This window comes from Elephantulus edwardii, unplaced genomic scaffold (assembly GCF_000299155.1).
Source record: "Elephantulus edwardii isolate Elephantulus edwardi_28Jun2011 unplaced genomic scaffold, EleEdw1.0 scaffold00055, whole genome shotgun sequence".
Taxonomy (NCBI): domain Eukaryota; kingdom Metazoa; phylum Chordata; class Mammalia; order Macroscelidea; family Macroscelididae; genus Elephantulus; species Elephantulus edwardii.
In genome coordinates, this window is record NW_006399805.1 from 4,570,608 (window position 1) to 4,595,899 (window position 25,292).

At 43.6% G+C, this 25,292-nt stretch overlaps 1 protein-coding gene across 1 annotated transcript in view; it reads left to right on the forward strand.

Moving 5' to 3' along the window:
* EXOC4 (exocyst complex component 4) overlaps window positions 1-25,292 on the forward strand; it is an 877,780-nt gene that overhangs the window by 702,753 nt on the left and 149,735 nt on the right. Inside the window, exon 13 of the mRNA XM_006887139.1 lies at window positions 19,347-19,502. Within this exon, the coding sequence (XP_006887201.1) occupies window positions 19,347-19,502 (156 nt within the window). The remainder of the gene's footprint in view (window positions 1-19,346; window positions 19,503-25,292) is intronic.

The window sequence follows — 25,292 nt, forward strand, 5'->3', positions numbered from 1 at the left end:
CATAGTCAATCAAACACAATTTTGTGTAAATATATAAATTAAAAAATATATACATAAATGACTTAAGAGTAGATACTTCCTATAGCAGATAGTGGCTTTTGTAGTTGTGTGCCACTGAGTCACAACTGACTCATAGCTGACACGCCAGTGGGTTTTCAGAAGCAGGAAATCACACAGGAGGTGAAGATTGCCCATCCTCCTCTCTCAGAGCAACTGCGGGGTTTGAACCGTGTGCCTTAAAAGTTATCATTATATGAAAGCCAGGAAGCGTGTTAAAGAAAGGGTAATCTGGCAGAGAAATACAGCATTGATTGATGCTTAACCTCCCTCAGTCCAGCAGTCGGTAATATTTATCCACAGTTAAATGAGCCTGTTACTTAAAAACAAAAACAAAAAAAAACCCTCAACCAGTTATCTTAGTAACTGATGCACTTTCAAAAGCATTTTACTTTTAATTCTATAATTATTTGACTATTTAACCTATCCCTGAAAAAAGGAACATTTCAAGTTAAAACTCTTAGAAGAAAATGATCATATTTTTAAAAAATTGTTTTAGGATATCAAAATGAATTTTTTTAAAATCACTGTTATTGGTCACTTGACTAAGAGTGGAATTAGTGGCCATCAAACGTTTCATTTTCAGTTTTATGAAACTGGACCCCAAAGGGTTTGAACCAATGGCTCATCTTCTAAGGAAGATCAAATGTGTACTTTAAATATTAAAGCTTAATGATTCAAGATGTATATTTTTGATTAATTGCATTTCAAACAGTCACATTATATTTTAAATTTCTTTCATTTTTATTTCCCATTTGCTGAATTTCAAATTGTTAAAAGGCAGAACATTACCTTCTTTATTTATCTTAGATTATGTCTACCCAATAATTTCTAACAAATAGTAATGGCAATGACTGTGTTAGTTATCATGGAAACGTGTAACTCGTTCAAGAGGTAGAGAAGAGCCTGAACTCACAGGTCCCCTCAAGGTCATTACTACAGTGCTGTCCTCCTTGCAATTTGGAAAGGACACTGTCAAGTTCACATGGCAAGGCCCTTTGTCCTTGTAGGAAGTCTTGCATCATCTTTCTTACACAGGACTTCACTGTCTCCCACCATGTGAGGTGGGTAGGAGCCACTTCCTCTGCAGAGCTGACTGTTCCTCTCCGAGCAATTCCTTTCTGGAAACTTCCTCCTTTTGTAGTGATAATTCTCTCTCCATTCAACATAGTACATTGATTTTTCTGGAATGATTCCAAATCATGGTGATCCCCCTTTTTTTTAGGGTTTTTTCTTCTTCTTCTTATTATTATTCATTTTAATGAACGTTTACAGAGACTTTGTATTTCCATTCATCCATTGTTGCACTTTTCTCCCTGCCCACCCCTCCCCCTCCCCTGATCGCTCTTCTCTTTGAAAAGTGAAAAAAAATATATTCTTTCATTGTTAAACAATTCCTCCCCACAAGTCCTCTCCACTATTCAGCCTTCGTTCTGGACTCCTGTCGTGACAATAATGCCTAATCACATATTCCTTGTAAGTGGTTTTCTCTCTCATCTGTTTGAATGCAGTATACATTACTTATCCCCTCTTTCTCAGTCTCCCCCCAACCCCGATGTCAGTCCTGTTTTACAACAGTGGTACTATGCAGTATTTGTCCTTTTGTGATGGAGATATTCCACTCAGCATAATGTCCTCTATCGTCATCTATTTTGTATAATATTTCATGAGTTCCTTGTTTTTCAAAGCAGCATAGTATCCTATTGTGAGAATATACCACAGCGTCTCCATCCATTCATTTGTGGATGGGCACTTGGGTTGTTTCCAACTCTTTGCTATTGAGAACAAAGCCACGATAAACATGGGTGTACATCATGGTGATCCTTTTTTTAAGTGAAACTTCTCCAAATATGTGGTGAGCTGTTTGTTACCCCATTCAGTGTCCTTGCCCCGAGAATGAACCTTCCTGGCTTCAGGTGTGTGGTCGGTCTGCAAGCCTTCCCAGTCATGCTACCCTGCTGCCCATTCACCTGGCAGGGATCACCTTCAGTGTGAGCCCAGTGTTCCAGGTCTGCTCTGAACAATCAGTGGAATCCTCACCGTGCTTGTTCTGGACGCGATGCTGGGCACAGTACTTCCCATGATATCCCACCTCAGCATCTGTCAGATCCTAGACACAGTGCACAGTGCACGTTGGGCAGTAGAGAAGGCCGCTCATCGTGGCTTTGGCACATTAAATGAGCTTATGTTCTTGGTGAACGATAGGAAGGGAAATGGGACAAAGAAAGAAGACATGGATGACCGCTGTATTCATTTACAACAGAGATGAGATAATATAGGTTTATTGTTGAATGCATCTAGGCTGAAAACAGAGAATGCCAGAAAGATATTTATTTGTGCTTTACTATGTGAGGACATTCAGTTGTGTGTGTCGTAATAAATCCTGGATACCATTGCAAAGAAGGGGAATTTCAAAACAATGATGCCCAAGCAGAACATATACAAAGGCCAAGGGGTCCCTATTCAAACAGGGCAAGTTAATATTGCATGGTTTAAAATCAGAAAAAGTGTATTCAGTCTGTTTACTAACCAAATTCTCCAAGAAACTGAATTATATATAGGAAAAGAATATACTGTAAGACTCATTAGCAACCTGTGATATGTAGATAGCACAAGCTTGCTTGCTGGCAGTTAAGAGGACCTTAAAGTACATACAGCTGAAGATCAAAGAGCACATACTGCAATATAGATTACATTCCAACATCAAAACAACAAAATCCTCACAAGCGGACCAATAGACAACATCGTGACAAATAAAGACAAGATTACAATTGTTGATGTTTTCATTTTACATCGTGACAAATAAAAGATTGCAATTGTTGATGTTTTCATTTTACTTGGATCCACAATCGACACAAATGGAAACAACCGTTAAGAAATCAGACAACATAATTCACTGGGCAGATCTGTTTAAAATACTCCTTTAAAGTAGTCACAGCTAAATATGTCCTTTTGAGAACTAAGTGATGGTCTTTCAATCACTTTATGTAAATGCAAAAGCTGGGTAATGAAGAAGAATTATCCCTTTGAATTTTGGTGTTGGTGAGGAATACTGAGTATCTCATGGGCGGCCAGAAGAATAAGCAGATCTGCCTTAGGAGGCGTGTAACGGAATGCTTGGACGCGTATGCTTTGGACACGTTACCAGGACGGACAAGTCCCCAGAGAAAGACACCTCACTTGGGACGACAATCCAGAAGAGGGATTGACTCAAGGACAGCCACAGTGGACTCAGAGAACAGATCTGAGGTTGATGTAGAACCAGCCAGTGTTCTGTTCATCTATTACAACTGGACCAATAAGCACAGAGTCCCTGTGTGTCAGGATGAACTTGGTGACACTTAAAAAGCATGAGTGGAGATGACAAGCCAAGAGGAAGAGACCATGTGAGAAGAACAGGAAAGCTTGGCAAAAGGAATGACGAGACCTTGAAGAAGGAGCAGGAGTTATATAGACTTCAGGGGCCCAGGAAAAGGGGCTGAGAAAAGGGAGGTTAAAGAAGAGCTGATACATATTTGGGTTTGATACAGAGTTGTGAGGCCTTTATTATTAGATCTTAAGTACCAGGCTCAAGGAACTTGACCTTGATAAAGTATGACATGGGGAGCCACTTAAAGTTTGGAAGCAGGGAATCCCAGGTGTAAGGTGTTCTCCAGGGATATTTAACCTGAGCTTTGTGGAAGATGGATCAGAATAGCATGAATATCAGACAGAAGGGACAAAGAACGACTGGCTGATTTAGGAGCAGCCCAGAAAATGGGAGGGCACGAGGAGATTCAGGAGGCATGAGGGACATCATCAGGCTTGGTCACTGGTTGACGGTAAGTCGTCAGGAAATGTGAGACCAATTAGTATATAAGAAGACACATTTTTCTGTGCTCTGTTGTGGTGGTGTGTTTGTTTTTTTTTTTAAAAAACAACCCAAACTTTAATTTCATGTTCTTGCATTTACCCATTACATTTCATGTTTTTAATTTTAGCTCATCATTTCCATCTATTGAGATATTTTTGAATTCTAATTCTGTCATCAAAAAATCTTAACTCTTCTAAAATCCATGCCAAGCAATCTTTTAGCCTCTTGATTTATGTCATCAAAGGATAAGTTCACGGGGACTGGGACGAGGTTTTCTCTGTACCTGTCTTGAGACTTCCTTTCCTAGCAACACCTAAGTGTCACTCATTATTCCACAAGATCAGCTCTCATTCTCTGAACTCAGTCGTTAGTTCAGGGATCTAAGTGTGCATTCCAGTTTTCCACCCAGGAGTTGTAGGACCACGAGCAAGTATTCAAGTTCTCTGTACCTCCTTTTCATCTTCTACACAAAGGCCACCTTCATGGGCTTGTCTTCAAAACGGAATTCATGTCAAACTTTCGTAATTGGTTTTGGGACATAGGAGGCTCACCAGAAAGAATTATTTGCTATTTTGATAATGGTGACAATTCTTTGAGTTCATTTTGCCATCACCCATGATGATACCCTCTATCTATCATCATCTCCTCCAAGAGACGTGGCCACATTTCTTACTGGTACCTTCCCAGTCTTGTTCCTTTTACTGCAGCTAACATTCTAACATACTCAGGCTGTGAACTTACAAGCTAGCTGTGGAAACCAGCAGGTCATTGTTGAGGAGCCCCTCCACTCATGTATATATAAGATCTACTGCTTCCTGATGTGCCAAACCATTAATCCGTCTCAGCTTTCAGCTTTGTTTGTTGTTATGTGCCGTTGAGTCATTTGCGACTCATAGCAATCCTATGTACAACAGCCCTAAACCCTGCTCTATCCTGTGCCAATCGCACTGCCTCTGACACACCCACCCCGATTACCACAGTCACTGAATCAATCCACCTCATAGAGGGTCTTCCCCTCCTGTGCTGTCCCTCCACTCTACCCAGCATGATGTCCCTCTCCAAGGACCTGTCTCTCCTTACAGCATGTCCAAAGTATGTCAGAAGAAGCCCCTGAATCCTTGCCTCCAAGGAGTAGCCTGGTTTAACCCTCTCTAGGATGAATCTGTTTGTTTTCTTGGCAGTCCATGGTACATTCAGTACTCTTCTCCAGCACCACAGCTCAAAGGCATCAATTCTCCTTCTATCCTCCTTGGTCGTTGTCCAACTCTCGGATGCATAACAAGAGATTGCAAAGACCATGGCCTATATCAGGCGCACCTTAGTCTCCAGAGAAACACCGTTGCTCTTGAGTACTTTAGAGAGGTCCCTAACAGCAGACTTTCCCATCGCAATACTTTTTTTTATTTCCTGGCTGCTGGCGCCAAGGGTGTTGACCGTGGAGCCAAGCAAACTGAAGCTGTGAACAATCTCAATCTCTTCACCATCCATCCTGATGCTACCGATTGGTCCAGTAGTGAGAATCTTTGTCTTCTTGACATTGAGCCTCAGTCCATACTGAAGGCTGCAGTCCTTGACCCTCTGCATTAAGTGCTTGAGGTCCTCCTCAGTTTCAGCGAGCAGGGTTGTGTCATCTGCATAACGCAGATTGTTGATAGATCTTCCACCAATCCTGATGCCACACTTCTCCTCATAGAGCCCAGCCTCTCAGATAATCTGCTCTGCATACAGGTTGAAAAGGTATGGAGATAGGACACATCCCTGGCGTACACCTTTCCCAATTTGAACCATGCGGTTTTACCCTGCTCTGTTTTGACGACTGCCTCTTGGTTCAAGTGTAGGTTTCGCATTAGCATGATTAAATGTTCTGGGATTCCCATTCTTCTCAGAGTCAGCCACAGTCTGTTATGATCCACACAGTCAAACGCCTTTGCCCTTGGTAAAAAATCAGGACAATGAGAACCTGTTGTTGTTTTTGTTGTTAAGTGCCATTGAGTCATAGACAACTCATAGTGACCCTGTGAATGAAAGACCTGAAAACTTGTGTAACTTTTTGTCATTTTTCCACGCTCATAGAGTTTCCAGAGGCAATCCATTTCGGAAAGGGAAGCCACCCCTGCTTCCAAACTTGTTTTAATCAGGAAGCTCCACCAAGCACTGTCCACCATGGGTAACCATTACCGCATTTGACATATCAGTGTCACAGTGTTTAGTATCACAGCAACCACAAGTCACCTCCGAACAGCAAATGCACAGACCAGTGCTATACCAACTTAGAAGAATGTTTGACCAAAAACAATTAAAACGAGGCCTGAGAGCCGTGGATTAAAATCACCCACCTTTGGCGTGGTAGCATCTCTTTCTATCCACTAGGCCAACAGAGCTCTCTCTATGTTTTTAGCGAGTCAGCATTCCACCCTAATCCTCACCAGAACCAGCAAACAAGCTTCTGTAGAATCCGGCTGCTGCAGACGACTTCTGAACTGGATTCCCAAATCAGGACCTAGATTTGCCATTTTGCTGTTGAACTGAATAAGTTGCCCACTTGGAAGAAGAACCAAGCCATGTGACTTACTCTTTGTTAGAGCTTCCTGGCCCATCTTTTGATTGTGCACAAGTCATCTTTAATCATTTAAGACATTTTCTGTAATTACAAATTTACCTAGTTTCTTGAATTTACCTTCCTTTCTTTTATTCACATGGAGGTATTTATGTCTGTCTCCAGGCTACTCCCAACAAAATCAGTGTGATCCTCTGAGACTTGGCTTTGAATTATTTAAGTTCTGTAAGATCCTTGCCTAAATATATGGCAGTATTAGCACAGTTGATCACTCTCCCCTTAAAACAATGTATTTACTATGTGGTTTCTATGTTTTCATTCTTTTCCTTTAATAAATATGTATGGAGTTGTACATAAAAGGGCTTGTGAACTTGTATAAAAGTTATCTAAAGACACAAAATCCCTGCTGGCTTGGATTTTTACAGTCCATTGTGAATGGGAGAGAGAAGAGCTAAAATAAATATGATGTTACATAAAATGTTGGAAGTACTATGGATAAATGACATGGAGTGGGGCAAATTGAATGAACTAGGAATATGGGAGAAGGAAATTACAGTGTCAAATGGTGTTCCAAGCATTAGTCCCTGTGGGGTCAAAGTTTAAGTAAGGCTTGAAGAATTTAAGGTAGCTTGATATGTGGGGGGGAAATGCCCAGGCAGAGGGCAAAGGACCTCAGGCAGGACTTGTGACTTTGTGAGGAATAGCGGGGAACCCAGTGTGGCTGGAATAAAGTCAGCCAGGAACTGATCCTTTGAAGGATGTCCAAGAGGTAACAGAAGACCAGACCACACAGCGTCTTACCAGGCACAGGAAGGACATTGAGTTTTACTCTGAGAGAAATGGAAGCCAGCGTAGGGTTTTGCCTGGGCGTGGCAGGGGTGCATGTACGTTATAAACTGTAAATAATGCAAATAGGCCTTGAGGAGATTAAGACAGAAGGGGCTATGATAATCCAGGTTAGAAACAGTAACTCACACCGGCTGGCAGGCACAGAAATACTCTGTGGCTCACTCCTGGATGTACTGATGAGAGCCAGCCAACAGAATTACCTGAGATGATGGACAGGGTGTGAGTGAAAGAAAGGCAGCATGGATGGCTTTTATTTGAGTAGTGAGAAGACGGAATTGCCAACTCTCAAGATAAAGGACATGGTACAGACAAACAGATCATAATGTAAACTTGGAAGGTGAGCATCCAAATGGGAATATGGAGCAGGCATTTGGAGAGGTACATCAAAAATCCAGACAGTACATCTGAGCTGGAGATAAAGATTTGGCTCCAGTAACATTTCAGTAGTAGATATGCAAGATCTTGGGGCTAGATGAAGTCCACACGAATGAGTGTAGACAGAACAGAGCTGACAGCTGTGGACTTTAAGACATTTGTGAGAAGAAGAGAAACCAGCAAACGGGGCAGACATGCGACAATCAGAGAGGAAGGAGGCAAACCAAGGGAATACGGTGTCTAGAAGCCTAGGAAAGGGAAGCCAGGGACGAGTAACTGCTCAGACGCTGCTGCTTGGCCCACAGAACAACGAGGAATGGGCCCGTGTGATCAGGTCAGTGGTGTAGAGATCAAGCATGACCTTCAAAAGCCCATTTCCACTGAAGGAAAGAAACATTAGTGTCCATTTGAGAAAGGAATAATTACAAAATTATATATATAGTCAGAACTTCTGCAGTGAGTTTTATTGCAAAAGGGGAATGGAGTAATGGATCAGTTGTCAGAAAAGTGTGGTCACCTAAAGCATTTTTAAAGTTTTTTTGTTTTTGGTTTTGGTTTTTTTTTTTGCATTTTTAAAGTTTTTAAATAGATTTTCCTAAACACAGGACATACATTTATTTTTTCTTTCTTTTTTTTTTAGGGGGAAGAATGGGGTTTATTCACAAGTATCTAAAAGTTTACAAACAAGGGTATTTTGTTTTAAAAAGGATCAGGGCAATACTGGTGGCCTGAGAAGGGGGTGAGGGCTGCAAGGCTGGGCCAGGCCCCCTAGACCCCTGACCACCTTCTGCCCAGTCAGTTGGAACAGCTGGTAAAGCAGGGGATGGGGAGACGCGGGGGGGTGGGCAGGAGACTCCCCCAGGGAACCTGCTTGACACTGAAGAGGGTGGGCAGAGGACCCACCCTCACAAAACAGAAAATAAAGTTAAATAAAAACCATACCAGGCCGTTCAGCTGCCGGCCTGTGCTGACTTTGGGGCCAGCCAGTGGCCTGGCGGCACCCACAGAAGCCCCCATGGCTGGGCCTAGCAGCAAAGGGCGAGGGCCAGGCCTGGGGGAGGAAATACATTTCTATATGAAGGAAATGGTTTAGGAGAGAGGGAATATTGTTGATGTGCTGGGGAAGGTAGAGAATTGTTGAACGTGTACTTTTGGCTGCGTGTGTAGAGATGGGCTCTAATGCACAAGTGGACTGGTCGGCTTCAGACAGGGTCACGGAGAGGTTTGCTCACCGTCCTCCTGTAGAAGTGAGTTCTGTGGCTCCCTGTACTGCTCCTTCGGGAACATCACCGGTTGCCTTCAAGTTGACTACACGGCGACCTCATGTGTGCCAGTGGGCCTGAGCTCCATGGGCTTTCCTTGGCTGACTTGGTGGAAATGGATTGCCAGACCTACCTTTATTGATGAGCAATGGAGTCGTTTTGAGGACTAAGATGCACTGATTCGGGCCATGGTCTTTTCAGTCACTTGCTGTACATCTGAGAGCTGGACAGTGACTATGGATGACAGAAGAAGAACCGATGGCGTTGAGCTGTGGTGCTGGAGAAGAGTGCTAAATATCCCGTGGGCTGTCACAAGAACAAAGAGGTATTGGAGAAAGTGCACCAGAGTGCTTCTCAGAGCGAAGGTGATGAAGCTCCTTCTCGCCTGCTTTGGACATTTGCCAGGAAAGGCTCTTCCTTGGAGAAGGACATCGTGCTTGGGAGGCTGGAGGAGTGGCAAAACAAAGGAAGACCCTTGCCCAGGTGGACTGACACAGTGACTGCAGCAGTGTGCTTGAGTGTGTCAGAGATTGTGAGGACAGCACAGGATGGGACAGTGTTCGGATGGGTTATTGATGGGGTCACTGTGAGTCAGAGTTGACTCAGCAGCACCTAACAGCAACACCCACCGTCAGAGCCTCTCTGGTAGACGCATTAGCTCTTGCACACCTGCGAGGCTCTCCTTTCCCATCAGTCATTGCTTTTGTTTGCTGATGTCTGTGGTTGTGACGAGTGTCATGATTCTTTCCCCCATGAGACCACAACACTTTGACCTTCCTCCCTCCTGGGCACCTGCTCTGGGGATGGTGCCACTTCCCGGTGCCCGATATCTCATCGTTGGATTGTTATTAGATGCCATCGAGGCAGCTTGACTCATAGCAACTTTGTGTATAATAGTTAAAGGTTTGCAAGATCCTGCACCGTCCTCCCCGCAGTCAGCTCTCATAGCCTCTGTCAATCCATCTCCGTAGACAGGGTAATATCCAGAAGAGCTGAAGTGCAGTCCGGGGTTGAATTCATCTCAGGATTGGAAGGACTAATTCTGTGGAGCTTTGCAGGGGAATGAATAGAAAATCATTTCTCCGGTTGTTACACTGTACACATCAATGCATGTCCACACGCAGCCCCGTGGCCTGGGTCGCCTTTTCTGAATCACGTTTGCCAGGCGAGGGAGAATGGTTTTCTTGTTATTGTCTGAGCCTGGAGATGCAGTGTCCTCACTTCCTCTCTCCCACTCTGCGCCCTCCCCGGGATAGCACCTGCCGAGGAGTAATTGGGGCAGTCCTCATTTGGACAGCCGAATCCTGATTGCAGTGAGAGGAAAAACAGGAAATGTTCTCATTCTGCTGCCAGCAAATGACTGACTTAAATAGAAATCCATATACAATTCAAATGATCCAAAATGATAGAACTTCGGGGAGGAGGAGGGGAACAGAGCGCGGCATCGGCTGATTCCCCATGTGATTCTCTGCAGATTTCGTTCACAGGGATTTTCAGATCCATAAGCTCACAATGCCCTCTGCTGAGAGCTGGCTTGTTTGCCAAGTTTGCCACGGCAACTGGAGCGTCCCCTGGGAGCCGGGAGACCAGCGGGAAGGTCAGACACCTCACCTCGGAGTCCTCCCCTCTGCAGGCAAAGGCTGTACAGTGATGCCACATCGCACGGAGCTAGAGAGAGGTTCCTTCTGGAAATGGGGAGCCTGTCCCCTAAAGAGCCACAGCCGTGGGAGGGGAGGCCCACTGGCTGTGCCTCCACTGTGCTGTGTGAGCCAGTGGGCAGGTCTCTTCCCCGGCCCAGTGCTTCTCTGCCCTGGCTTGTCCTCTGTCCTGGGAGGAGAGACGTTATAAATATGTGTCCTAAAGTGCTCCCTCAAGTCCTGGGAATCACAGTTTCTATCTATTCCAATTTAGCAGCAGCTTGTTAATTTTGTAAAAATTTCCTTTTGTCTCTACATTATGCTGGGCCTGTTGTTATTGTTGTCAACTCCAGCTCTGTGCTTGGTGACCTGTGTCCTGCACGAGGTAGTCTTACCCAGGGTCCTGCAGGAGCAAGTACCTAGCAGAGGTTGCTTTTCACCTTTTGCTGACCTAACTGAACTAGAACCCCAAAGAAACCAATGGTATAGTATCCCTGAGAAAAGGAGCCAAGGGTACGGGATACCTGAGAAAAGAACCAAGAGGGCATTATAGGCGACAGACCCTCCCGCAGGGCCCCGGGCAAGCTTGTCCCCTGGCCTTTCTCTTCAAAGTGTTGTCTCCTGCACCATCTTGGCTCAACCCAGCCCTGATTTCATTATATGCATGTTAATTTGTATCCACTATTGACTGGAGTCAGAAGAATATTTATAAAATATGTACAGTATCTGGTTTAAAAAAGACATTCAGCAAATGAGAGCTTTCATTATGCACCCTTGTAATTTATTATGCATAACTTTATAATTGTACTCGCCCCGTTGTATTGCAGTCTCTTAAATATTTTATTATTTTTATTATTTGTAACCAGTTATTGATTTACATGCCTTTCTCTAGGACATTGCTTTCCATCAGAGAGTTCACATCACAGTTTCTAGGGAAGACTCTAAACTTCACGTCCTGAATTGTCTGTCTGAGCCCACCCAAGTGGGGGCTGAACGAGTGTAGTTCTAAAATGTCCCCAGATCAGTTCTCCTGTGTGTTACTGGTAGAAATCACTCATCTGAACCCTGAGACTCTAGAAGAAAGCTAGTTTGTCATTTTCCATATATAATTGTCTTCAGTTTCCTGGGAGTCTAGTGTGCTGTGTTTTGGACCATTGAATGAATGGTTGGTAGTTCAAATCCCCCAGGCACTCCACAGGAAGTAATGAAAAGTCTCTTCATCTTTCTCTTCATCGCATCACGATCTGTAGTCTTGAAAACCTGAAGGAGGGCCAGCAGGGGTCGGAAAGCACGGTGAGCTTGGTTTACTGTCTGGGATCCTGTCTTTTCACTCATGGTTGTTGCTCATGTGAATAACATTGCTCTATAGTTTGGAAACAGGAGTGGCGTCCACTTCCTAAAAAACATACCTCCGGAAACTCTATGAACTTTGATAAATGTCGATAGTTGTAGAGGGGCTTCAGGCCTTTTGTTCATAGGGTTGCTATGAGTCATGCTCGACTTGAAGGCAAGCACCACTACCAACAACAATTTTTCTAGTACATAGCAGCTGCCTTCCCAGCTGAGAACAGGATGTTGCCCATCCACCATGTGTCCTGTGAATCCCATAACCACCAGCGTATCTTAACTTCTCCCATCTTGGCCTAGGGGTAAGAAGCTGCACTGCAACCCCAAAAGCACATTGTTTTTACTCCACCAACCGCACCGTGGGACAAGGATGGGCAGTATCCTCCCATGTGCTTAAATGCTTCTGAAAACCTTGAAAACTCAAAGGCACACAACAGTGACAAATGGTCACCTCAGAATCTGCAAATGTCAACTGATAAAGACCAAGACCCAGTCACTGCACCTGGGAAGGGAGAGCTGTTAACTTAGCTGGTTGGTTACAGACCTTTGTTAGCTCAGACTCTCCATACTTAACGGATGAGACAGCCAAGGTTCTGAAAGGGCATGGCCAAGGACACAGGTGGGAGTGGGAGTTGGTGCATTGAAACCTAAATGTGTCTTGTGTCAGTGCCCAGAGAAGAAATGATAGGATGAAAGAGGAAATTGGAAGTGCGGTAAATGTTTGAATGGCGTAAACAGACATCGTAACAACTAAGCAGACAGAACAGGTAGCCTGTGCCGGGTTCAGCTCCACCTTCATCAGTCCCATGGCCCCAGGCAAGTTTCTTATTTTCTGCACCTCAGCTTCTCGTCTGTAGAATGTTGTTATTGTTGTTGTTATGTGCTGTTGAATTGCCGGTGACTCACAGCGACCCTATGTTCCACAGCCTTAAACCCTGCTCTATCCTGTGCCAACCTCACTGTCTCTGACACGACCACTCTGATTACCCCAGTCACTGAATCCATCTCATCGAGGGTCTTCCTCTCTTGGGTTGTCCCTCTACCCTCCCAAGCATGATGTCCTTCTCCAAGGACTGATTCCTCCTTGCAGCATGTCCAAACTATGTCAGACAAAGCTTCAGAATCCTAGCCTCCAAGGAGCAGCCTGGTTTAACCCACTCTAGGTCGAACCTGTTTGTTTTCTTAGCAGTCCATGGTATATTCAGTACTCTTCTCCAGCACCACAGCTCAAAGGCATCAATTCTCCTTCTATCCTCCCTTATCATTGTCCAGCTTTCTGATGCCTAACAAGTGATTGCAAAGACCATGGACTATATCAGGTAGTTGTTATTATTCATTAATAGGATGGAAAATGAAAGACATCTCATGGCCCCTGTTACTCCCCATTCCTTTCCTCCCCTAAACACCCAGCAGTTACCTGTTGAGCACATGCAGGAGTCAGCATCCCTTGGGCTTGGGGACAGACGCGAGTACCTAGGCAGGATCTGCCTTCAGGGAGTTCACACGATGAGGGGGGATACTGAGAATAATCAAGTAATCGTGTTTCTCAGTAATAAGAATGAAGGTATTAGAATAAAGCAGGTCGTGGGAGTACCAAGGAAGGCTGCCCAAGGCTGTGATGTCGGGGCTCAACCCTGAGGACGGGACAGAGCTGCGTGTGCAGCCGGGGAAGGAACACACCAGCCATGGGGGTGGGAACTCCCAGTTGCCAAGCTTTCAAGGCACTGAATCCAGGCCAGTTTAACAGGAGCAGGTGAGCAGAGACACTGAGAACTGAGTGAGGGTGGACGAGACCTGGGACTAGAGCAGTGGAGACATTTCTGACTGCACTCTGGAACGATACTGTGTGCTGTTGAGTAAGAAGTGACTCACAGCTGACCCTGCAGCGGGTTTTCAGAGGCTGTAAATCACAAGGGAGGAGACTGCCCATCTTTCTCTTCCGGAGCGGCTGGTGGATTAGAACTGTGTGACTATATATGGGTTGTCATTGCAGCCCTTACTACTAGGCCACCAGCACTCACTTAGAATCATGTAGGAACCCTTAAAAACCTTCGCTGAGCCCCACTTTAGAATGCGGCTTCAAGGATACTTAAAGAAATGCTTCCCAGATATTTTGACCCTTGAACAATGCAGGCCCGAACGGTGCGCGCCCTCATATGCTCAGATTATTTCCCTGTGATAGTGAGCACAGTGGTGTTGATCATCCCATGTGAGCCACTAGGAAGCAACGCACGCCTATGTGGGGGTGACGAGCCTCACGTGCCATTTTAAGAGATACCGTCAACATTGGAGCTCACTGCAACACCGTCAGAGCGAGACAAAATCCTTGCAGGAGTCAGCCTTGCAATTCAAACTTGTGGTGGCCAACTACAGATTATAGTCAGTGTTCCTAATCCCTGCTTTATTGAAGGGTCAAGTGTATTGTAATCTGCAGTCAGGATAGAGGACTCATGGATGAGGAATTTGAGGCCAGGGTATTTGAATTTGACTCTAAATGAACCAAAAGACTCATGGGGTTTAATAAGCACATAGTCTGTGGCCTGGAATCTTTTTGAAAAGATATTAAGGAATTAAAACACAGGATATACATAAAATACAAGCATAGGCAGGGTAGACAAAATGTTATATTAAGTCTCACTGTACTGCTTGTATTACAATATAGCTCTTTTCTTCTGGGTTTGTTAAATGTCAAACAAGTATGACTCTATATAAGAACGTGTCTATCTAAAGGTTGCATTAAATTATCCCCAAGCTAATTTCATATCTGGAAGTTCTCTTTCCGAGTCCTTTCCTCCCTCTGCTGCTTTGTGCCCCGTGCCCCATCTCCGTTCCCATCAGAGGTTGTGTCTTCCCTCCTGACTTCTAGATAGGAGGTGCCTCCGTTGGAAGCTCTTGGACCTGAATTGAGTGAGATTAAAGTGGCCTGATGTTTCCTGTCTGGCATCTTCCTATTTATTCTCCCACGTACCATTTTCCTTCATGTTTGTATCACTCTCTTTAAAGCAGAAACCTAACATGAGCTCCTGTTTCCCCATCCCTAATTGTGATTGTCACTGGCGTTGATGGCTGTTGCCCTGCTCTTTGGTGTGAAATGGGTCAGGTCACCCACAGCTGACGTTCGGCTCCGGCAGTTTACCTTGGGCCAACCTTGCCGGGCTCGATTGCTCGTCTTTGAAGTGTCTGAAAGATTCATTCTTGGAAAATCAACACCGTGCCTGGCTGTCACCAAACAGTTGAGTCCAATTAGCCCACCTGCCCCTGGTTGTTTACCTAATGAAAGACTGCGCCCCAGCTGTGTCCGGGGACCATGCACACCTGCACTTGCACCTGTTCCGGAGAGGAAGCAGTGCTCATCAGAGCCCGTCCACGCCAGCAGGTGCCTTCCGAGTGAGGTTCACTGAGCTGTGTCTGGAGGGCGCATCCTTCTCACCGTAGCTTCGTAGCTTCGTCACCTGCTCCAGGAGCTGCACCTAGCTCCCTCCGCCTCCCCTGGGAACAGATTCAAATAGTTACACAGATGGCTCTGTCTGTGGCCCACTGAGCTGTGAATTAATTAGTAGATTATAGCTGTTATAGTAATGATTAACCCTACTTCTGGGGGGAAAAATAATTGCTAGAGATGTAGCTTGCCTTTTTCTGAGGCTGTTTGGATATACCCTAAAATTTTATCACCCCTGTGATAATAGTTCATTACAAAATTGTAAGCTAATACATCCAATTTGGCGAAGATAGAAACTTTGCCACTTGAATGAGAAATTTGCTTTAATTTGATTTTGTTAATCTATGCCAAACAATACCATTAAGATCACATGTAAGTAAGATTTTGCTGAAGATTATTGGAAAATGGCTGGAATAGTACATTGACAGGGAACTACTAGCAATGTAAGCTGGATTCAGGAAAGACCATGGTACAAGGGGTATCATTGCTGATGACAGAGGGATCTTAACTGAAGACAAGAATATCAGAGAGGTGTTTACATGTGTTTTGTTGACTATAAAAAGGCATTCAACTGTATGGACCACAGTAAGTTATGGGTAATATTGAGAAAAAAATGTTATCTAGAGCACTTAATTGTGCTCTGGAGAAATGTGTTTACACTTTCAAGGCATTCATTCAAACAGAACAAGAGGCTACTGTGTAGCTTATAATGAGGAAAGGTGTCAGGGTTGTACCCTTTCAGATGTGGTCAGCTGAGCTGATTAATCAGAGAAGGTAGACCATGTAAAGACGAATGCAGCATCGGGATTGGAAGAAGTCTTGTTAACAGCTGTAACCTTGTATCCAGATGACATAACTTGGCTTTGACGGTGATGAAGATTCAAAGCACATGCTGATAAAACCAAAGGCTCCAACCTTTAGTGTGTCTTATAAAGAAGACAAAAAGATCCTCACAACTGGACCAGTAAAAAACATGCTCATTGACAAACTGAGAAAGTATTCAAGTTGTTAAGGATTTTATTATACTTAGATTCAAAGTCAACACTCACAGAAACCAAATGACACTTTGCACTGGGAAAATCTGCAAAAACAAACAACCTCTATAGGTGTACAGAAGTAAAGTTGTCACATTGAGGAGTAAGGTATGCCTGACCAAACCATGGTATTTCAGTCAACTCGTGTGCCTGCAAGTGCTGGACAGGTGGTTAACTGCTCAACTGATGATGGAAAGACTGGAAGTTTTAACTCCCTGTTGCTCTGCGGGGAAAAGATTTGGCCCTCTGTTCCCACAAAGGTTATAGTTTCTGACCCCCCATGGGACAGTTGAGTTTCATCCTTGGGATTGCTGAGACAAAATGAAACAGAGGGAACACAACAGCAGGGCAGCATTGATGGGATGAGAGATTTGGAGACTGGGAAATCTACTTAGACTTGGAATTGAATCCAGTGGAAGAGGACTTAAACTAGAATATCAGCCTTGTTTTTATTGTTGTTGTTGTTGCGTACCATGGAGTCTAAAACCCAGAGGCAGTTAATCACACAGGAGGAGATTGCCCTTCTTTCTCCCACAGAGAAACTGGTTGATTCGAACTACATACCTTTGGGATTGTAACATAGCCTCTTACCACTAGGCTACCATAGCTCCCTGAATATCCATCTAAGGGTTATCGAATCACCTAGCAGAAGGGGACTCTGGGGGCATCGTCAGTGGGGAATTTCACTGCCTGGCCATTCGGATCCGAGGAGAAACGTGGACAGTGTCTTCCTGTGCAGTCCTCAGTAGCGTCATGGAGGGTCAGCCATGATTCAGTTCCACTTCACTGCAGTGAGTGGGACCCTAAAATTTATCTAGATACTGGCACTGACATTTCAATTTCATATCATGTTCATATGTTAAAAAAGAATATATTTTTTTTGGTTTTTTTATAAACCATTTTAAATGTTAGCATCAGTCTTAGCTTACAGCATCTGCATGAACAGACAGATTGGACCTGTGGGCCACTGTTCACAGATCCATTGTAGAACAAAGGGCTAATTGCTAACTTTCGGGTGACAGGTGTGGAAGGTGAGCTTTTTACTTGTTTATTTTCTAAAACAAGCCAAACCAAACAGAAGCACCACAAAAACCCACCCCAAAGGCATTGCCATTGACTGGAAACCCAGTGATGCCAGACCCTCTGTTGAGTTTGTAAGTGTGTACATTACATGGTAGGGACTGTCCGTCTTCTCTCTGAAATTCCGCCAGTGGATTTGAACCACCAGAGAGATGCCACCTTTAGACCAGCAGCAAAACTCCATTTGGACTATGCCGCCAGAAGGCCCTTTGCTTCTTAATTCCCAAAGGGATAAATTATTGTAGCCTGGCATAGCCAACAAATTCTTCACAAAGTGGGATTTTGAGGGGGCCACCTAGTACCAAGCTGGGGGTGGGGGCACTCGGGTGCCCGAAGTCCAGAAGTGCTATACTGATCACCAAAAGGCTGTCTCTCTAGTGCTGTCTGAACCATCAACTCCTTGTCTAAGTCAGTTGACAAAGAGAAAACTGTTAGCATGGTTTTCATGCATACTCTGTAAGGGCAGGGACTTTGTCTTGATGATTGCCAGGTTTCCAAGATAGGGCACATATTAGAGTGGCACATGGAAGCTTAACTGAAGGGAGCTCTGGTGGCCTAGTGGCAAGAAGCTGCACTGCAATCCCGGAGATACGCAGTTTGAATCCACCAGATGCTCTGCTGGAGAAGGCGGGTCAATCTGCTCCTGAACCAGTGAGATCTGATTTGACAGTGCACACGCACACAAAAAATAAAATAAAATTTTTTAAAAAAGCTTTACTGAATGGATAAATGTCACTCAGTCACCTATGTATTTATTGGCCATTGTGGGAATTTTGTAGTTAAAGTCCACAGGGAGCTGCACTGCAAACCCAAAGGCCAGCCACCTCTGGCGATTTGAATGCACTCATGTCTCTAAGGCCAGGAGATGAGTAATCGCCTCCTTTGCGGATTGCAACCTCTGAAACCCAATGGAGGGTGAGCTGTGAGTCTGTACCAACTTGACTGCGGTAAGTGAGATAGTTGTGACTCAGCCACAGGGAGAAATGAAGTCCTGACATAGGATACGAGGTGAAGAAACTTTGAAAACGATGCTAAATGAAATAAGTCACCCACAAAGGATACTATATGATCCAACTTGTAATAATATCTAGTATAGGCAAATGTATCAAGTTAGCAGCTTACTATTCATGGTTTCCAGAGCTTGAGCTGAGAGAATGGAGAGTAACTACTTCAAGAGGATTGACTTTTGAAAACAATGAGAAACTTTTCTAAAAAAGGTAAAGGTGAGGATTGTACAGATGATGAATGTAGTTAGTGCCACGGAATTGGATGCTTGAGCTTCAAAATGTGTGTGAAACGCAATTTGAATGAAGGACAGCGTGCAACTGTATATAAACTTTCTATGCAAACCAATGGACAAAAATAAAAATGAAAAAATAGTTACAGTGATCATTTTTTTAAGTCATGGAATTATCTCTAATTTTTCTTTTTCTGCCACCCTTCAGGTACCATTCTTGCCATTTAATAGCATTCTCAGATTTTATTACTTTCAATATGGTGTTTTTTATTTATTCAACATTTTTCTTGAAAGAGTTCCTCCAAACCTTTCTGTATGTTTTGTTGTGGATTTCTTTTTGGTTTGTTGGTTTGGTGGTGGTGGTTTTTTGGGTTGTTTTTTTTTTTAGTTAATGGATAAACTATGATGAAAGGGGCTAATTAGTATTATCAGCATTCACATTTAAGAAAGCAAGAATGAACTCTACAGTAAAGTGGCCTGTGTAATGGATGTCAATTGACCTCTTCCTATTAGGCTAATAGGAGATGAATGCTCTGTCTTCTCCCTGCTGTGCCTTTGTTGAGAAGTGCTCACTGGATACCCACAGTGTGCTCACAGGCTCTCTTCTGCTTGCATCTAGGGGCATCGTGCAGTCAGAAGAAAAGCTGGTCATCAGTGCCTCGTGGGCAAAAGATGATGATATCAGCCGACTCCTGAAATCTCTCCCAAACTGGGTTAATACGGCTCAGCCCAAGCAGCTTCGGCCAAAGAGAGAAGAGGAGGAAGATTTCATAAGGTAAAAGGTCGATTTTTCTCATTGTGTAAGAATAGCAATGAAAAGGCCTCTCATAATTTCATTTTACACGCATTATAGAGCATTTCTAGATACAAAGCTCCGACTCACTGACTAAACCCAGTGTGTTTTTCTCTTTCACCATATCACTCATACAAGTAAGCCTTGGACTTTTGAAGGAAGAGATTGCTGTGAATTAAGTTGAGAACATTGCTAAATCCAGTTAAACTGTATTTTTATTTATGGGAGCTCTGGTGGCCTAGTGGCAAGAAGCTCCACTGCAATCCTGAAGGCATGCAGTTCGAGGCCACCAGCTGCTCTGGGGGAGAAGGATGGGCAGTCTCCTCCCATGAGATTTACTGCATCTGAACACCTGCCAGCCGGTCAGCTGTGGTTTGGGTCTGACGATACAGTACACAACAACAACAGCAACAGCACAGGTTCCAACCTTTGGGGGAACTTTGTTGTTGTTGTTTTTAGCATCCATTCAGCAAAGGTTTTTTAACCCTATTGCATGCCATATTCTGGAAACATCACAGTTAACACCGTAAGATCCCTGCCCTCACAGAGTATATTCTGAATGTTCTTGGTGTCGTCTTCAGTTCACAGAACTGGTAGGAGGGCTTTCTGGAAATAAAACCGCGCTCCTCGTGTTTGTTCAAGTCCACATGTCGTCACTGATTGTTTCCCACTTGTTGTGACATAAGTAGAGTCTCTCAGCTTGACTGCTCAGCATTTTCCTCAATAGAACTTAAAATATTCACACAGCAATGAAAATACAGTCTAATTTGATGAAGCTCCTTATTTCTACATGGCTGCCTTCCCACACTGAAACATCTTCACCTCTTCCGTTTTAGGCATGTGTAAAGTAGGGAGAGAAAGGGGATTGTCGCATGAAAATTTGGCTTATTCTTTCTATTACTTTCCTATCAACATAAATAGGCAAATAGTAAAAATAAGGTAAAAGTACTTTGAAGAAACAAAGACCAAAGAAAAGAAGGGATGGCCAGTGCTTAGCTTTGACCTATCAGGGTGCTTTTGGCTAATCTCATTTTTGGAATGTGGGTTGTGATTATACCTAAATAGGTCTTTATATTCACAGAACTAACCATACTTGGACCCTATAGTGTCATTTGGAACAGATATTTTATCCTAAATATTTCTATAGTGTCATTTTCAACTTTCTTCTAACCCCAGTCATCGAAAGGTAAGCTGCAATTTCACCTAAAACTTTCATATTTCCTTTTTTCTCCCTTAGTATTACATTATCTCAGAGAAAATTGGCAGTTCATGACTAATGTTGTTTAGCAAGCTTTTATGTATTTGTGGGCTATTTGAATATCCTCTCGTAACATTTATTCGCACCTATTGTCATTTTTCTTATTAGATTGCATGTCTTTCCTCTAGAGATTTATGAAAATTTTTATGTAGCTGGATGTATTTATTGTCATAAATAATCTCTTCTTCCACTTTGCCGCTTTCCTTTACACTCTCTTAACCACAGGGAAACATTCAACTACTAACCAAATGGTTGGTGGTTCAAACCTCTCTAGGGGCTCCAAAAGCAGGTCTACCTCGTGATCTGATTCTGAAAGGTCACTACCTTGAAAACCCCATAGAGAAGAACTGTATCAGCTTATTCTTACATTTGAAGGCAAAATAATTGATGCCCATCTTTTTTATACTCTCAATAAGTTGTTCATGAAGTAGATGTAGTAATACCAGGTGTACAGCTCAGTGACGTGTTACGTATAATTCACTTAGGTGACCCTCTTATGAATGAGAGGACAGAACTTCCCAGCGCCCCACAAGGCCCGGCCCAGGTGACCACGATTGGGACTTGCCCACTGCAGTGTAGCTTTGCCTGACCTTGTGTTTCCCCAGATGGTTAAGCACTAGCAAAAAAAAAAAAATTGGTGGTTCCAACCCACCCAAAGGCTAGATTCGTGGTGCGTCGCATCTCTCGCTGAGCCTTCTATCCGAGCAATGTGTCCATGCCTTTACATGTAGACATAACTCGAAAATCCACTTGCATTCGTTTTAACAAAAGAAGAATTTGATCTGTTTAGCAGGCGATTGATTTTCTTAGTCCATCACATTCCCTCTCCTGATTAGAAGCAAAAGCAAAGCCCCTCCTCATTGACCCTCCTATGCGGCCGAGTGGACAGAGAGCCTTGATGAAGCCCTTCACAGAGCTGCAGCCCATGCTGGGAGCCAGCGACTGGACAGACCCCCTCCTCCTGGAATCCCTTTGTAAACCCAGAGAGCTGTTGAGAGAGCACAGACGAATGGAGGATCCTCTGTCCTTTGCATTAGATGAAGCTTCCATTCCCTTCATTCCTAAATGAGGCCCTTACCTAGTCTTGCTTTTTAACTATAAATTCAAATGTATTCTTTTCAGGCTAACTCAAACAGAAGAAAAATTAGGACATGTCAGAGTTTTATAGAAAGAAGAAAAATTACAAATACCCTTTTGTCCCCCCAAAAAAAGCTGAAAGCGGGTTTTCAGCCATTGTTTTCATACCTGTATATGTGCAGGCAGTTCTGTGTCTTACTTTGATGAATATCTGATGATAAAAGGGAGGCCCACCTCCCCGGGGTCCTGAAGGGGGCAGGGGAGGAGGGAGAGGCGGCCGGGGTCTAGGGGGCCAGGTGTGGGTGTGTTAGGGAAACTGCCCAAACACCTCTCAGCCCTCCCCCACAGTTCACGGGGAGCCCTGGACTTTGAGAGAAAATGAGTCACTTCTCAGAGTTGGTTTCAAAATCCTTAAGTGGATAGATGGGATTAGCAGCACCAGGTGATAAAGGCCAGAGCATGCATAGAACCTACGAGTTAGCCTTGTACTCCATCACATCAAACGTGAATGACAAAGAATTACGACTGGTGGCTGATTGCATGATCTATTTCAACAGTCGGCCCATGACAGCTGGCGGTCCCACACACCGTACAGCAGCGTGCTGTGTCTCAGGAACCACTGTTACTCTCATCAGAGGAGGACGCTGACGTGCAGAGAAATGAGTAACTTTCCTCTAGGTTTGGGGGGCTACTGTAGCGACTTTAGTTGGAACCAGAATTGTCTGACTCCTGGATCCTTCACGCTGTGGCCAGCCAGCCTAAGACTGTAAAGATGGACCAGGAAATAGTGGATCCAGAGACACGAGTTAGGCTTTTCATTTTCATTGATTATTAGCGTCTATGGCTGATGGTCTAGTTGTCTGCCAATGTCATAAGTATTAATCTGAATATTGTCACTCCAGATTATTGGTAGTTTGAGGTACTCATATTGTACTGTTACGAGTTCTTACTCATCTAATAATAGGTTGTTAAATCACATACCAACTCTATCTGGGGTTAAAAACTATACTGAAAACAGTAATGCAAGTAATTTACAATCACTGGTCTTCTCTTAGCCTAGAGTTCTATGCTTGCCTATCAAAGGGGGACTACTCCTTTTTGAAAAGAGAAAAATGACACAAAAGGGATGAAAATATAAAAATGGCATCAAACAAATTATGTATGTTTCAGACACAAAACAGTGCTCTTCACAGACAGTCCTTAACTTACGATGGGGTTCTATTCCAGCAACTGTTTTGTGTCAGTTCTCACACAGGTAGAAGACATCATTTCACATAAACAGCCGATGCTTCTTCGAGCACAAAAAGCTGAATAAGCTCACTCTGTAGTGGTCCAGGGAGCCCTGGTGGCCTAGTGGTATAAAGTCGTGCAGCCAGGCCAACAACAGGTTGAAATCCACCAGCTGCCCCGCAGGAGAGAGAGAGTTAATCCCCTGTGTCATTGATAGCCTCTGAAAACCCACTCAAAGGTCAGCTCTGAGTCAGTTCCAACTTGACCATACAAAACAACATGATATAATTATAGTTGGTTCACCAACAAAGAGTGGTGTGGTGTAGTGCATAATGTGTCATGATATTAACCAAAAGGTCAGCAGTTCAAACCTTCCAGATACTGTAGGGGAAACTTGGCAGTCTCCTTCCCTTCAATAATTGCAGCCTCGGAAACCCAAAGGCAAGATGCTGTGAGTGCCAGTTGGCTCGACTGCAGGAGTTTGCTTGCTTGGCACAGAATTGCCCCCCAGTGATGTCAGGGTCAATGTCAGTGACATTCAAGTCGATCTGGTAGGTGCATGCGCAGTGCATTTTCTTCTGTCATTAGAATTGGACGTTGTCAAACCTTCCATTTCTACTCCTGACACTGGTAACAGACTTCACCGTGGACCACACCCCAGCCTTCTATACAGCAGTGTTTTGAATAGAAAATCCTAACAGTGAACACTTGTGAGTGAACAGCTATGCTTGCTGGCATCAGCAGGCAGGACACTGTGGTAATACAGACCACCAACAATAAGATGTACCCCCAAAAAGGGAAAAACCGAAATTATAAACCGACTTAGTTATAAGTCTGACTAAGTTTAAATCAGGGGCTGCCTGTATTCAATCGGAAATGGGGACTAAAGGACATCTTCAAATTCTTTTTAGTTACGAAGTTATTTAGATGATAACTTTTTATTTTGTCTGAGAAAACAAATGCGTAGTGTGCTTATTGAAACATAATTTTATAAACTAATGAGGGCAGCATAATTAAACAACTGCAAGGGTGATTTCAAAGAACAAATGTATTGATCATGATTTCTAAGTTTTTATTTGGCATGGTCTTTTATAGTAAATGTTTAATACAGAAGAATCTTTCAACAAAAATAAGAAACCAACTTTAACTTTTTTCTTCCTTCTGTGAAATTCTTATACAACCTCATAGATGCTAATTATTTGTTAAAGCATGTTGATTCTTATTGTGTATCAGAGATCTTAAAGTCAGTTGTTGGTTCTTTTAAAAAAAAACTTTTATTTTATTATTTTTTGTGTGGGTACTGCCAAATCAGATCTGACTGGTACAGGAGGAAATTGTCGCTCCTTCTCCCGCAGAGCATCTGGTGGATTCAAACCGTGTACCTCTGGGATTGCAGTGCAGCTTCTTGCCACTAGGCCACCAGAGCTCCCCAGAGATCTTAAACTCAGTTTTAAAATGAAAATAATCAGAATCAAAGGACAGGGAGCCCAGAGGCCTTCAAATGGAAGAAACACCCTCAATGGGCTCCCCAAAAGAAGTCTGTTTCCTTTAGTAGCTTGGGAGGCCTGTCTTTTCAGCCTCACATCTGCCCTTTCTTTGTGTGTTTTAGTTTTGTCTCTGAGAAATCTTTTTATACTTCCACAGATTCTTCACCTAATTCTGTTTGTTAGGTGATTCTGAAAGGAACAGACTTATTCCAGTTGGATTAATATATATGATAGGGTATTATGGTTATCACAAGAGCCCAGAATTGAGGTTGTATAGTGGAGTGTACTGGGAGGGGGGTGGATTGTATACCAATGAAAGAATTTTTCTTTTACTTTTTAAAGAGAGGAGCGAACTGGGTGGGGGGAGGGGTGTGCAGGGAGAAAAGTACAACAGTGAATGAATGGAAATCCAAAGTCTCTATAAACTTTCATTAAAATTAATAAAACTTTTTAAAAATTTAGGTTATTTTTCATTTCAATGAACATCTACAGAGATTTTGGAATTCCATTTATTCATTGTTGCACCCTTCTACCCGCACAAACCCCTCCCCCCCAATATGTTTACGGCATTGAAGTCTATGGGGGAGAGAATAGTCTAAAAACTTTTTTTAAAAAAAGAATATATTTCAGTGTTGAAATCACCAGGACCCATTTGCCATCAAGGCGATGCTGCCTCGTGGCGCCCCCAGGTGTACCCGAGGAGAACTGTGCTTGACGGGA